The sequence below is a fragment of the Scyliorhinus torazame genome, chromosome 2 (genome assembly GCF_047496885.1).
Source record: "Scyliorhinus torazame isolate Kashiwa2021f chromosome 2, sScyTor2.1, whole genome shotgun sequence".
Lineage (NCBI taxonomy): Eukaryota > Metazoa > Chordata > Chondrichthyes > Carcharhiniformes > Scyliorhinidae > Scyliorhinus > Scyliorhinus torazame.
The window spans coordinates 164,197,108-164,211,717 of record NC_092708.1 but is presented as its reverse complement, the minus strand read 5'-3'; the positions used below and the strand labels follow the sequence as shown (position 1 = coordinate 164,211,717).

General features: G+C 42.7%; 1 protein-coding gene across 2 annotated transcripts in view; it reads left to right on the top strand.

The window, feature by feature from the left end:
* The window catches only part of tyw5 (tRNA-yW synthesizing protein 5), a 97,919-nt gene extending 84,255 nt beyond the window's left edge, over positions 1-13,664 (top strand). Inside the window, exons 7-8 of one of the 2 annotated variants that reach the window (XM_072479106.1) lie at positions 2,059-2,154; positions 7,697-13,664. In XM_072479106.1, the coding sequence (XP_072335207.1) occupies positions 2,059-2,154; positions 7,697-7,950 (350 nt within the window). In that variant the 3' untranslated portion in view covers positions 7,951-13,664. Of the gene's footprint in view, positions 1-2,058; positions 2,176-7,696 lie in introns of both variants that reach the window. The other variant, XM_072479098.1, reaches the window with a different exon arrangement.
* Positions 13,665-14,610: the final 946 nt, after the last annotated feature.

Sequence of the window (14,610 nt, the reverse complement as noted above, 5' to 3'; positions counted from 1 at the left end):
GGTTAGCTGCTGCCTCACGGCACCGGGTCCGATCCCGGCCTCGGGTCACTGTCTGTGTGGAGTTTGCACATTCTCCCCGTGTCTGCGTGGGTCTCGCCCCCACAACCCAAAGATGTGCAGGGTAGGTGGATTGGCCACACTAAATTGCCCCTTAATTGGAAAAAGAAAATTGACTACTCTTAAAAAAAAATTTGAAACTAACTAGAGGGTTAGAATTTAAAGGGGAGGTGAGAAGGCCCTGAGGAGAGTCAATGCATCCTCGCCGTGTGCCAGGCTTAGCCTGATCCAGTTTAAGGTGGTCCATAGGACTCGTATGACAATGGCCCAGATGAGTAGGTTTTTTGAGGAGGTGAAGGAGAGATGTGGGCGGTGCGGGGGAAGTCCGGCGAATCATGTACCTATGTTTTGGACTTGTCCGAAGCTGAGGAGATTTGGCAGGGATTCTCAGAGGTCCTGGAAGAGAGGGTGACTCTGAGTCCAGAGGTGGCAATATTTGGAGTGTCGGTAGATTCGGGAGCACATGTGGGGAGAGAGGCCGACGTTTTGGCCTTTGCCTCCCTGGTGGCCCAGAGATGGATTTCAATGGACTGGAGGGACTCGGAGCCTCCAAAATCGGGGGTGTAGGTTAGTAACATGGCAGGGTTTCTTAGGCTAGAGAAGATTCAGTTCGCCTTGAAAGGTTCATTACAGGGGTTCGCTCGGAGGTGGTAGCCGTTCATCGACTTCTTTAAGGAAAACTGACCGTCAGCAGAAATGAGGGGGGGAGGGGATGAGGGGGAGGGGGGAATGGGGAGGCATGGAAGTGAAAAATAAGGGCAGGGAATCTAATATATGGGTTGCTAGGAGTTAGGGCGGGGGGAAGTTGGGTATGTTATTGTGGGGTTTTGGCATGTCTTGGATTGCTCTGTTGCTTAGAATGTTAAAATGTTAAAATTATAAATGCCTCAATAAAATATTTCCTAAAAAGAAAAGAATATACAGGGGAGGAAGTTTTGTTACAGCTACATAAAACCCTGGTTAGCCACGCCAGGGGAATTGTGTACAGCTCATTCAGCATTGCATCTTATATTGGCCTTGGATGGAGTGTAATGCAGGTATACGTCTTAACTTTCGAGGCTGTGGGCCAAGTGCTGGCAAATGGGATTAGGATTGGCAGATCAGGTGAATTCCATGCGGTGATCCAAACTCGATGGGCCGAAGGGCCTTTTCTGCACAGTATTTTTCTGTGATTCAGAATGTTGCCAGGGCTTCACGGTTAGATTATTAGATGAGATTACATAAACTATTCATCATTATAAATATGAAACTGAGGAGTGATTTGCAAGTGTTTATTTGTAAGGTTTTGAAAGAAATTGATGCAGTGGATAGGGTGAAACGTTCTCCACTGTTGTGGAGTATCTAGGTTAGGTGGTGTTACTGGGTTACGGGGATAGGGTGGAGGCATGGTCTTGGTTCGAGTGCTTTTTCCAACTCACAGTATAACAATCTAAAGGCCATAAATGTAGTTCTAGTAAATATCACTGAGTAGCAAAACAAAGAAAAATGAAAAAAAATGAAATGAAAATCGCTTATTGTCACAAGTAGGCTTCAATGAAGTTACTGTGAAAAGCCCCTAGTCTCCACATTCCGGCGCCTGTTCGGGGAGGCTGTTATGGGAATTGAACCGTGCTGCTGGCCTGCCTTGGTCTGCTTTCAAAGCCAGCGATTTAGCCCTGTGCTAAACAGCCCCTAAAGTAATTGTTTCTTCTTATTATTGTAAAAGTAATTGTTTCTTGTTCTTATAATAGTAATTGTTTCCCTCTTATTAGGTTCCTAACCCCCATCCACTGGCCCTGTTTTGCAGTTGACATGTCATATCCCACTAATAATATCTATACAGTTCTAGGATTGTCTCCAGTTTCAACAGCAAAATGTAGAAAATCAAAAATCAAAATTAGTCCATATGTATGCTGGCATTCAAAAGTTCCTCAAAATAAATAATAATTGATTTTTGAGTTCTTCTCGTTTAAAAGTATACTCTGATCTTCATTTTAGTTTTTTTCTTCTAACTTTGCACAGGTGATAAGTCTGAGGTCTTGGACTTGGATACTCCTGACCTAGAAAAATATCCACAATTTGCCAAAGCTCAGGGCTATGAATGTCAATTAGATCCAGGTGATGTGCTTTTCATTCCAGGTAATGTGCAAGTATAAACTTCAAATAAATGTTATCTCAAAACAGGTCAGCAAAACAGAAGTAAATCTTTTTATCATGTTAATAACAGGAGATGATGGAAAGCATTATGATGCTATTAAAATTAGCTAAATAGTGAAGGTGTCACTCTTAGGTCTGAGTTAAAATGTCATGAGTTTGTTTTACTCCAGAGACATGAGCACAAAATCCATGGTGACACTCCAGTGCAGTACTGAGGGAGTGCTGGACTGCCAGAGGTGCCGTCTTTCAGTTCAGATGTTAAGCTGAGATCCCATCCGTCCTCTCAAGTGGATTTAAAGCATCACATGGCAATATTCATAAAGAACAAGGAAGTTGGTTAAGTGTCATGGCCAATACTTATGCCTCAACTAGCAAATAAAAATAGATTATCTGATCATGTGCCTCCTTGTGCGATGTCCATGTTGTCTTTTTAGCTTTGTAAATATAGCACACTGTAATTCAGGCCACAATGTGCCATTCAGCCCAATCTATGAATATCTTCACAGGCACCCTCTGGAAAACAGCAGATCATTTGGTCACCATTTTATTTTAGCCTTGGGTACATTCCTTTGTTCATTAAATAAGTTACTCTTTGTGTGTTTTGAATGAATGGATTTTAATTTACGTTATTTCCTTGTTTGCTAAAATCTGTAACATTGTTTTCTCCCCTATTAAATCAAAGGAAGAGTCTGTTTTTTCAGTACTGGATGAAAAAACCTGGTACTCCTTTATCTCAACTCATCTTGGCCAAACAGTGACTGGCCCATTTAAAGTTGCTGAACCAAATTGCCCAATGAAAGAAATGTTTCAGCAGAAATTAAAACTTAATGTAAAACTTCACCCAACAACCGCAACAGCTTATATTTCTACTCTCATCAAGTATTGCCTGAATCGTTATTTATCCAACCTTCCTGATCCCCAGTTTGCTGCTCCTACCAATAACTCAGCTGCAGCTCACAGCCGGTCAATGAATGAAAGTGTGCATCACACTGGACCCCAACTCTGTTGTGGCCTTCCCCCACTCTGACTGAATTTTTCTTCATGGCCTTGCCACTTCAGCTTCATCCCTGTCCCAATTCTATGACCTCAACATCTTTAATTAGCCAGCACCTCAATTTCTGATGCGCCTTTGTTTCCTTCCCTAATTCCTGGCATAATCTTTGTGCTATAAACCTTTTTAAAATAATTTGCTGGCTCCCAACATTGACATCCTGCACCCAGATCTGATTGGATGTAACATGCTACAAATGGCAACAATATTTCAGTTTTGTTAGGATCCCAGGGGCCAAATTATCATATGGGCGTGGAACAAAACCCGACCTGCGCACTTTTGAGGCTTGCTCACCCAACCCAAGTGTGATTTTTACGAGGGATTTTTGCCTTTTAACACAGAAGTCATATCAACAGTGCATTTTACGAGGTGTGATAGAGTGCATGAGGAGCTTGGGTACACCTGCTTCAGTTCTCCAACAAAGCAGCCCAGCTCTCAGCATTGTTTAAAGGCCCCTAGTGACCTCACCCCTCACCCATCCCATGCCCCCTCAGATCACCTCACGCCACCTCACATTCCCCTATGCCACCTCACATTCCCCAATGTCACCTCACATTCCCTATGCCATCTCTATGCCTCCCATGTATCCTCCATAGCCGCTCACCAATTATGTACAGTTCTCAGGAGACATGCATTAGCCATGGGAATTATTTTCAAATCATTGGGAAAATTTGAAACCACTAACAATCTAATAAAATCCAGAATTCAACCTCATTTTCTTGTTACTGGAACAAAGAAAACCCAAAGGAAAAGAAAGTTGGAATCCTTTAAGTGTCTATTAAGTTTATAAACAAACAAGGAACCACACCAAAGACAAATTATATTGTAGACTAATAACATCACCTGATGAGCTGAAGCTTTTGAATCCTAACCAAGTATTCATAGTGGAAGACTGTCACAACAAAAGCTTCCAGTACCACTGGAAGAACAGATATTCATTTCCGTTTCAAGGCAGTGTGCATGTCAATCAGTGGAAGAAGAGACGGCACAGGCTATTTTGTCTTATCGAAGAAGCAGGGTTTTTTAAAAAAACAACCAGATCTGCCAGTCCAACTGAATCAGAATACAAAAACAGGACAGCTGAGGACATTTCATTTACATTTTAAATACATTATCTTACTTTCTCCACTGGAAAAGTACTGGAATGAATGCAAAAAAATCACAGAATGCTGGTCAATGTAAGGTTCAATTTATCTTTGCAGGATAAATTCCTGTGATGAATGACTTCAACTCCAATTACAATACAGCTGCTAGTAGTGACATTCAAAGGTGTCAAAACATTTTACAATTACCTTTCAGAATGTTCCCCACTCCTCAGCAGGTTTCTATTTTCTTCATGAACTCTCAAACCTCACAGAATTATAGCATAGTAGGCGCCTATTTGGCCCATCGTGCCTGCGCCGATCTCCATGGGAGCAATTTATCTAATGCCACTCCCTGCCTTCTCTCCTTGGTCCTGCGTACGCTTCCTTTAAGAAGAAAACCTGGCGATAATTTAATGGGCCTCCAAACCCCGCACTTCCAGACAAAAAAGATGTGTGAGTGGAAATTTGATTTTAAAATGGGGAAGCCGATCGCAGCAGAGATAGGTATGCGTTTTGCAGACTTGGCACCCTGCCCCACAGAACGGCCAGAGGAATATGGTGCGGGATTAAGCATGGAGAAGAAAATAGAATTTCCTATCAAATACATCAAATGGTGGCCATTTGCACACCAAAACCCGCCTCTGCACCCAGACAACAATTCAGTCCCAAGGAGCTGGAACTGAGCTAATTGTATTCCAGTTTGATTCATGGTACCCATTCGTCCAGTCACTTATATGGACATTTTGCTTTGTTGTTCAAAGAACAATACAACACAGGAACAGGCTATTCGGCCCTCCAAGCCTGCGCCGACCATGGTACCTGCCTAAACTAAAATCGTCTGCACTTACGGAGTCCGTATCCTTCCATTCGCACCCAATCATATATTTGTCTAGATGCCCCTTAAATGCTGCTATCGTACCTGCTCCCACCACCTCCCCAGGCAGCGCTTTCCACAAATTTACCACCCGCTGTGTAAAAAATGCTTGCCTTGCACATCAGTTCTAAACTTTTCCCACGCACTTTAAACCTATGTCCCATAGTACTTGACTCTCCGACCCTAGGAAAGAGTATCTGACTATCCACTCTGTCCATGCCACTCATAATCTTGTAGACCTCTACCAGGTCGCCTGTTGATGGATCTGTATTTTGTTTATGTATTTATGTGTCGCCGCACTTATATATCAATCATACAGAACTCGAGACTGAGCTTCTTGAGTGAAGTCAAGAATATCTTTATTTATGTCAGTTTCAAAGTCTATTGATCAAGTCCAATTTTATACGAGTACTGAATCTAAAAGTTGTTTGTCCAATGCAAATACAGATGGTTGAGTTGAATTCAAGATACAATTCAGTTTGGGGTAATTTCTTCAGATCAAAATGCACAATACAAAAATGAAACAAAAGTAAATAGCTGTTTGCAAAGCAAAGTAGAAATAGGTTTCATGGTTAGGTTAAAGATGAATTCAGAGAGAGCGAGAAAGAGAGATGAGAGCTTAAAGATGATTTTGGAGAGCACGAGAGCGAGTTCTCTCCCTGTCTCACAAGTAAAACATAATGAGAAAAAAAAATGAAAATCGCTTATTGTCACAAGTAGGCTTCAAATGAAGTTACTGTGAAAAGTCCCAAGTCGCCACATTCCGGCGCCTGTTCGGGGAGGCTGGTATGGGAATTGAACCGTGCTGCTGGCCTGCCTTGGTCTGCTTTAAAACCCAGCTCTTTAGCCCTGTGCTAAACCCCTTTCTAACTGTGATTGGGTTAACATAATTATAATTCATTTATTTTGATGAAATGTCTATCTATCAAGTTTTAAGAGATAATATGGCATGGGAGAACGTCTATATGTTTCAAACCACCTGTTCCCCACCATGTTCTCCAGAACTGGGATGTTTGCCCAGTAATGACAACAATGAGTCTACAGTCAGTCTGCACACTGACTTTCTTATCAGATGTTTCCCATGCTCTCAGCATTTTCTGGCTAACATATATGATTTTTAATAGTATAATGTCACTAAATTATTTCTTTCCTTAAACCTTTATTACCTATAATAAAGTAGGTTTCTACCACCTCTCAACCTCCGTCATTCCAGTGAAAACAGACCGAGTTTATCTAACCTATCCTCATAGCTAATGCCCTCCGTACCAGGCAACATCCCAGTAAACTGCTTCTGTACCCTCTCCAAAGCATCCACATCCTTCTGGTAGTGTGGCGACCAGAATTGTGCACAATATTCCAAATGAGGACTAACTAAGGTACTGTACAGCTGCAGCAAGACTTGCCAATTTTTATATTCAATGCCCCAACCGATGAAGGCCAGCATGCCATATATCTTCTTGATCACCTTATCCACATGCGTTGCCACTTTCAGTAATCGGTGGACATGCACGCCCAGATCTCTCTGCCTGTCAGTACTCGCAAGAGTTCTACCATTTATTGTGTAATTCGTATATGCATTGGAGCTTCGAAAGTCCATTACCTCACACTTGTCCGGATTAAATTCCATCTGCCATTTCTCCGCCCAAGACTCCAACCAGTATCCTCTGACAATCCTCTTCGCTATCCGTAACTCCACCAATTTTTGTGTCGTCTGCGAACTTACTCATCAAAATGTACTGTGACAAAACGTTCTGAAACTGCAGGTATCTATCTAGACCAAAGAGGATTATTTGGGATTTGACAACATCTTAGACTGGATATATAACTGAACCAAGATATAGAACAGTACAGCACAGAACAGGCCCTTCGGCCCTCGATGTTGTGCCGAGCTTTGTCCGAAACCAAGATCAAGCTATCCCACTCCCTGTCATTCTGGTATGCTCCATGTGCCTATCCAATAGTAAAAATAGTCCTATTCCTAAGATTTATAGAAGGCATTCAGGGTGAACTGATAACTTTGAGGATATTAAGTAGAGGAGAAAGATTTTTCTGAGTAAGAGTTCTGCAGCGCGGAGGATCAGTTGTCACATGGTCAAATTAGATTTTAGATAGCACAGGTGGGTCCCAGAAGATGCACGGAATCTGGAAAAAGCAAAAAAAAAGGTCCTGTTGGGAAGTATGGAACTTATCATATAGATCTGGAAGATATGATCCTATGCTCTCTCCTATTGTCTTCAATCTCCTTCCATGCTTTCAGAAACTTCCTCAAAGGCATGCCGCTTTAACAATTGTAATATAAATGAGTTCCATAGTGAATACTTCATTGCGGTGTTAATGTAAGCCTACTTGTAACAATAACAAAGATTACGATTATGAAGTTCATAAATTATATTGACTTGATACAATTTGCAGTGTATGACTTTTTTCTTTATAATTACCTTGAAAAAGTCATCTATATAATCAGCTGAATGACTGACTGCTTTTCTCACTCAGCGTTGTGGTTTCACAACACGATTGCTAAAGATTTTGGAGTCGGAGTGAATGTATTTTGGAAACAGCTTCCTGCAGACTGCTATGATAAAACAGACATCTATGGAAACAAGGACCCAGTAGCAGCCTCAAGAGCAATGCAGATTTTAGATCGAGCCTTAAAAACGCTGGATGAACTTCCTGACGAATACAGAGACTTTTATGCACGGCGAATGGTTCTACGAATTCAAAGCAAATCATACAGCAATCATAAGTAGAATAATCTCTGTATGCCTTGATTATACAAATCGATAACAGTTACACAAGCATCGTATTTATTTGTCAGCATAACAATTTGCAACAAAACTAGTTTTTGCATTCTGAAAATAGTTTTAAATTTTCCACCAGTTTCCTTTTTAAATGATCAAATGAACCATTATCAGTCAATACATTAGCAGGAAATTTTCAAATTTGCATTTTTTAATACTTATGGGGTTTATTACACTAATATTTTTTCAAAGCACCATTGAAACACATAAAATATATCCTGCAATATCTTCATGTTGTGTCTAAATATGCATGATCATTACTGAGGTGCACATTTCAAATGGTGTATAAAATATCAAATTTTATACCACGCATAAATGACAATTTGACCAATTCTTAAATGCAAAATTATGTTTAATATTGAGAATGTTAACATTAGTACCATCTCACTTGTGCCTTTAACCAAATAATAGGATGATATTTTTCTTAGTGCATTAAGATCTCCATATATACATCCCAAAGCTTAGAAAATATGCACTTTCAAAACATTACAAGACCTTGTCTTGCTTTTTAATAATGTACAAAAAATGCTTAACTCAAATATGAGGATTATTTATGTGAAATCAACTTGAAAATTGTGGATAAGACATAACTGGACAGTAACAGCACAAGGGAGATGGTTGTTGTTGGGAGCCAATCGTCTCCTCTACTAGTTTTCTTTTAGTATTTGATGACAGAAGATTCAATTAAGGGTGGCACGGTGGCACAGTGGTTAGCAATGCTGCCTCTCAGCGCCAGTGACACGGGTTCAATTCCAATCTTGGGTGACCGTCTATCTGGTGTTTGCACATTCTCCCCGTGTCTGCGTAGGTTTCCTGCAGGTGCTTCAGTATCTTCCACAATCCAAAGTTCTGTAGGTTAGGTGGATTGGCTGTTCTAAATTGGCCCTTAGTGTCCAAAAGGTTAGGTGGAGTTACAGGGATAAGGGAGGTGTCATTGTTTGGACCTGGGACCTGATGGATGGAGTTTGGTAGGTTACTCTTTTCTTTATTTCCATGGCACCTCCTACCCCAGGGGACAAAAGGAAAAAAGAATAACTCGCTCTGTTCCAAATTCATTGAGTGCCAGACCCAGCCACACAGGGCTCTCCCTACCATTACTTCCACCATGCCATCTCACCAGAACACAACAACCTAGGATCCAGCAGTAGTCGGGGTGGGACTCAATTGGTTCAGCCACCCCCAATCGCTCATGACTGACATCTGGAATGGGACAACACTGGACCAGTGGTCAGAAGACCACACCAACCAACACCAGATTTTGAAGACAGGATTAGATGTGCACCATCAAATGTAATTTTCCCTGCCTCCGGATTGCAATTCCTGAAACATGTCACCCAATTCTCAAACTCAGCTGGGAACTAGTCACGACCTCACCTCAGGGACCAGGCTCAGCAGCAATCCTCTCCTATTCCCCCCTCTACCGATTTCATCAGGATGGATGACAGCCCATGCAACAGGAACTCGGCCATAGGGAAGTGGGCTCCCACCAGGGACAGTGCTTTCTCTTGAAAGAACCTCCTTATGCGCCTCCATTACATCCATAAGAATACCCACAACTCATGTAATTGGGCCTTGATGACCTGTACGTCAGGGCCAAGATTTTCAGCCAGAACAATATCTTCATTGGCAGCTATCATTCATCGAAGCACACCGCACCATCAGGGCGGCAGCCACTCTAAAGCAACTGCGCCATCAAAAGTAGGGTCCCACCCCAACTCCTTCCAGCCACCACGACCGAGCGTCGATTTAAACATTCAAACTTGGCTCTATCATGCAGAAACATCGACCAACAATTCTTGGGACATAGTGTAGACTGAACCACGAAAAGACAACAAAAAAGTTCACAATGATGAAAGGACAGATTAAAAGATGAGCACAGCTGAAGCTTGCAAAAGTGCAACCATTCCTGTGCTCATATCACGTGACCCCCATAAAATAACATTTAAAACTTTTCCTTATTTATTTATGACCTTTTCCCAGTTGTAAACTATTTTTACTTCCCTTTGAAATTCAACAACTGAACACAACAAACCGTATTTATCTCCTAATGCAAATTTCCACCCACGTCCTATTTACCTGTAGAACACCCAGTTCGGAAGGCAAATGCAGTGTTATCATGTCGAGAGGGCTAGAATACAAGACCAGGGATGTACTTCTGAGGCTGTATAAGGCTCTGGTCAGCCCCCATTTGGAGTATTGTGAGCAGTTTTGGGTTCCGTATCTAATGAAGGATGTGCTGGCCTTGGAAAGGGTCCAGAGGAGGTTCATATGAATGATCCCTGGAATGAAGAGCTTGTCATATGAGGAACGGTTGAAGACTCTGGGTCTGTACTCATTGGAGTTTAGAAGGATGAAGGGGGATCTTATTGAAACTTACAGGATACTGTTATGCCTGGATAGAGTGGATGTGGAGAGGATGTTTCCACTTGTAGGAAAAACTAGAACCAGAGGACACAATCTCAGACTAAAGGGGTGATCCTTTAAAACAGAGATGAGGAGGAATTCTTTCAGCCAGAGGGTGATGAATCTGTGGAACTCTATGCCTCAGAAGGCTGTGGAGGCCAAATCACTGAGTGTCTTTAAGACAGAGATTGATAGGTTCTTGATTAATGAGGGGTTCAGGGGTTATGGAGAGAAGGCAAGAGAATGGGGATGAGAACAATATCAGCTATGATTGAATGGCGGAGCAGACTTCTGCTCCTATGTCTTATGGTCTTACACACAGCCCCCACAATCCTGCTTCATGAAATACCACAGTAGATCCTAGAAATATTAAAATATTTTCTTCACACTACTTACTCATGAGCAGATATTTTCATCCAATTAAATGTGGGAAAGACTGATACCATTGTGGTTGGTCCCCATCACAAGCACTGTTCCTTTGCCATATATTTCATCCCACTCTCTGGTCATTCAGGCAGAACCTGACTGTTCACAACATTAGCATCTTTCTTGACTCTTAAGCTTAATTCACAACACCATATTCTCTTCATTACTAAGACCACCTATTTCCACTTCAGTAACGATGATGTGGAGATGCCGGCGTTGGACTGGGGTGAGCTCAGTAAGAAGTTTTACAACACCAGGTTAAAGTCCAACAGGTTTGTTTCGAATCACTAGCTTTCGGAGCGCTGCTCCTTCCTCAGGTGAATGAAGAGGTATGTTCCAGAAACATATATATAGACAGATTCAAAGATGCCAGACAATGCTTGGAATGCGAGCATTAACAGGTGATTAAAGCTAGTGACATCGAAACAAACCTGTTGGACTTTAACCTGGTGTTGTAAAACTTCTTACTGCACTTCAGTAACAGCACCTGACTTCACCCCTCCCTCAACCTTTTGTACCCTGGCCTCTTGTACATCTCCAATTTTCCAACCGTGTCTTCAGTTATCAGTAGCCACAGCTCTACATTTCTCTCTTTTAACCTCTTCTCCTTTCAGATGCTTCTTAAAACCTACCTCTTTTATTATATTTTTCATTATCTGTCTCATTGTCTCCTTTGCTTTACATAGATAGAATTTACAGTGCAGAAGGAGGCCATTCGGCCCGTCGAGTCTGCACCGGCTCTTGGAAAGAGCACCCTACCCAAGGTCCACACCTCCACCCTATCCCCATAACCCAGTAACCCCACCCAACACTAAGGGCAATTTTGGACACTAAGGGCAATTTATCATGGCCAATCCACCTAACCTGCACATCTTTGGACTGTGGGAGGAAACCGGAGCACCCGGAGGAATCCCAGGCACACAAGGAGAGAACATGCTGACTCCGCACAGACAGTGACCGAAGCCGGGAATCGAACCTGGGACCCTGGAGCTGTGACACAACTGTGCTAACCACTATGCTACCGTGCTGCCCAACCTAATATGCTAGTCCTCCTAAAGGATGCCACAAACACTGTAATTTTTTTTCATGTTTTGGGAAAGTAAGATACAAAACCTGCACTCGTCAAAGCATTCTATCTTCTCACACTTTGATCAAAGGCAAGTTGGATGGTCACAGTCAATTGCTCCTATTACTGTAACTACTAACATTTCAAAGTATCGACTTTGACAGTGGCAGCATTCTTCTTCAGTCAGGAGAGTAGAGCACTTAGCCGAGACTGACACTCAAGGACAGTGAGGAATTGGTGCACTGCTGGAAATGGATCTTTTGAATAAGATGTTAAGGGAAGGCCTCATCTGCCTTTCAACAGTGAATGTGAATGACCCCATGGGGCTTTCGAAAAATACAAGCCAGTTCTCCTGGTATCTAACTTTTCTCCTCTCATTTAACATCACTAATACAGATTATCTGGTAATTCAAGTAGTTCGCAAGCAGTTTTAGTTGAATGGCCCCTTTTTCGATGGTTTAGTAATCACAACTCCTCCCTTATCTGAATTATATTACTTGATGCAAGACATCAATTTAACTCACATGCAAAATAACCTTGGATTAGTCCAAAGACCTGTTCAGCATCCTTAGAATGTCCAGATCTCAAAGCAGATGTTTTCCTACTTTCTCAGTGCCACACCTTTTTTTAAAACTTTCTTTTGCCACAGCTCATGCGCACGCACACACGGGGAGGATGTGCAGACTCCGCACAGACAGTGACCCAAGCCGAAATCGAACCTGGGACCCTGGAGCTGTGAAGCAATTGTGCTATCCACAATGCTACCGCGCTGCCTGGTGTCAATTATTTTCTGCTTCTGCTTCTGTGAAGAGTCTTGGGATGTTTTACTATGTTAAAGTTTTTTTTTATTACTTTATCAGAGTTACAAAGCCAGAGCTCAAGAGTGTGGACAGGGACAAACCTCTAATCCAGCTCCTTGCCTGCACCAAAAAACAATTTAAATTGAATCCAAATTCATGGTCCCCAGGCAGGTATACCAGATCCAGGCATTACACCTGACCTCACGCTCATCTTAGCCAAAAGGCCGAGAAGCGCTGACTATGTTAAAGTTGCTATAAAATTGCAAGTTATTTAAGTGTCTGTGGACAGTGTAATTGGGGACTTCCAGTGGCGGCATGTGAGGAGAAGTCGTGCACAAGATACCTCCCGCCAGGGTATTTGTTTTTTGGCCCTGTTTGCCTGGTTTCAGGGGTAATATCGATGGAAAAAACCTATCCACTTGAAGACATAAAGGTGGCTGCATCGGAAAAATGCCAAGCAAGACTGGGGATAAGAAACTGGTGGACAGAAAATCATCGACAGTCTCTGAGGTTTTGCATGGCTCTGTGGGGAAAATGGCTGAAGTTGCTCCAGTAACTGCGGCCGCTCCAACAATGGCAGACATGCTTGCCAGCGTGCTGTCGATGGAGTTTGATGAGCAATTTGAAAAGCAGTGGAGAGCAATGTCTGAGGGCCTCCGAAAGTTGATCAAGGAAACCCTGGGTCCTATCAGATTGAAATTGAAAAAGACCTCCGAGATGTGAAGGAGCATTGTTAGGTATTAGAGGAGATGGAGAAAACTTTGAATAATATTTGTAATATCCCACACAAGACTTACAGGGTGGAAATGATTATCTTCCCCGTGGTTCTCGTGGAGTACGAGCTCTCCCGCTGAGGGGTGGGTGAACCCCATTCAACTATGTATAAGATGTCAAGGAGAGACCCGGTAGGGCACTACCGGGTGTTGTATACAATGTAATTGTAAATAAACCAAAGTTTGTTATCCTTACTCGGTGTGGACTCCCATGTCAATATTAAAGTATTGGTCGATGTCTACACTCCAAATTAGGACAATATTTGTGAGGAGGCTGTTGGTTTCCATTCCTGATCTGGACACGGATCATCTGGGTTTTGGAGGGGTTTAAAATGTGTACTTGATCCTATGTTGGATTGATCTAGGCCTACGTCATTGGCTCCATTGGGGGTGGCTAAGGCACTGTTAGTTTTTATGGAGCAGATGGAAGTAGATCCATGGCAGTTTTTACACCCTAGGAATAAGGTATTTTTGTTCTTCTCGCCAGTCCACAAGGTTTTTTCCAGGATCAACTTTTTTCTGATGGATATGTCTCTCCTCCCATCAGTAAGGAAGTCAGAGTACTTGGCTATAGTTATTTCGGACCATGCCCCACATTTTGTGGACTTGGTTCTGGAGTTGGGCCCCACTCAATGCCCACCGTAGAAGTTGGATGCTGCACTGTTAGTGGGCAAGGGGTTTTGTCGGCCATTGAGGAATACGTTAGGTTCCACAAGAAAGAGTCTGTTGCGCCCTCCACACTGTGGGACACCCTTAAAGTGGTTCTGAGAGGGGAGAGAATAACCTATAAGACATATCTAGATAGGGCTGTAAGGACGGAGCAGCAGAGCTGCTGGAGGCTATCCTTGAAGTAGACCACCGGTACTCATGTGATCCGACCTGGGGGCTGCTGGCGAGCAGCAAGAAGCTGCAGATGCAGTTTGAACTGTTGTCTACAGGAAGGCAATGAGCCAGCTGTGACACTCGAAGCGGGTATTTACGAATATGGGGAAAAGACCAGCCGTCTTTCAGCCCACCAGGAGATCATTTAGATTAAGAATTCGGGTGGCAGCTGGGTCTTCCCAGTTAAAGTTAATGCGGATTTTGAGGCATTCTACAAGAGTCTTTCCAGGTCAGCGCCCCCGGAGGGGGTTTCGAACAT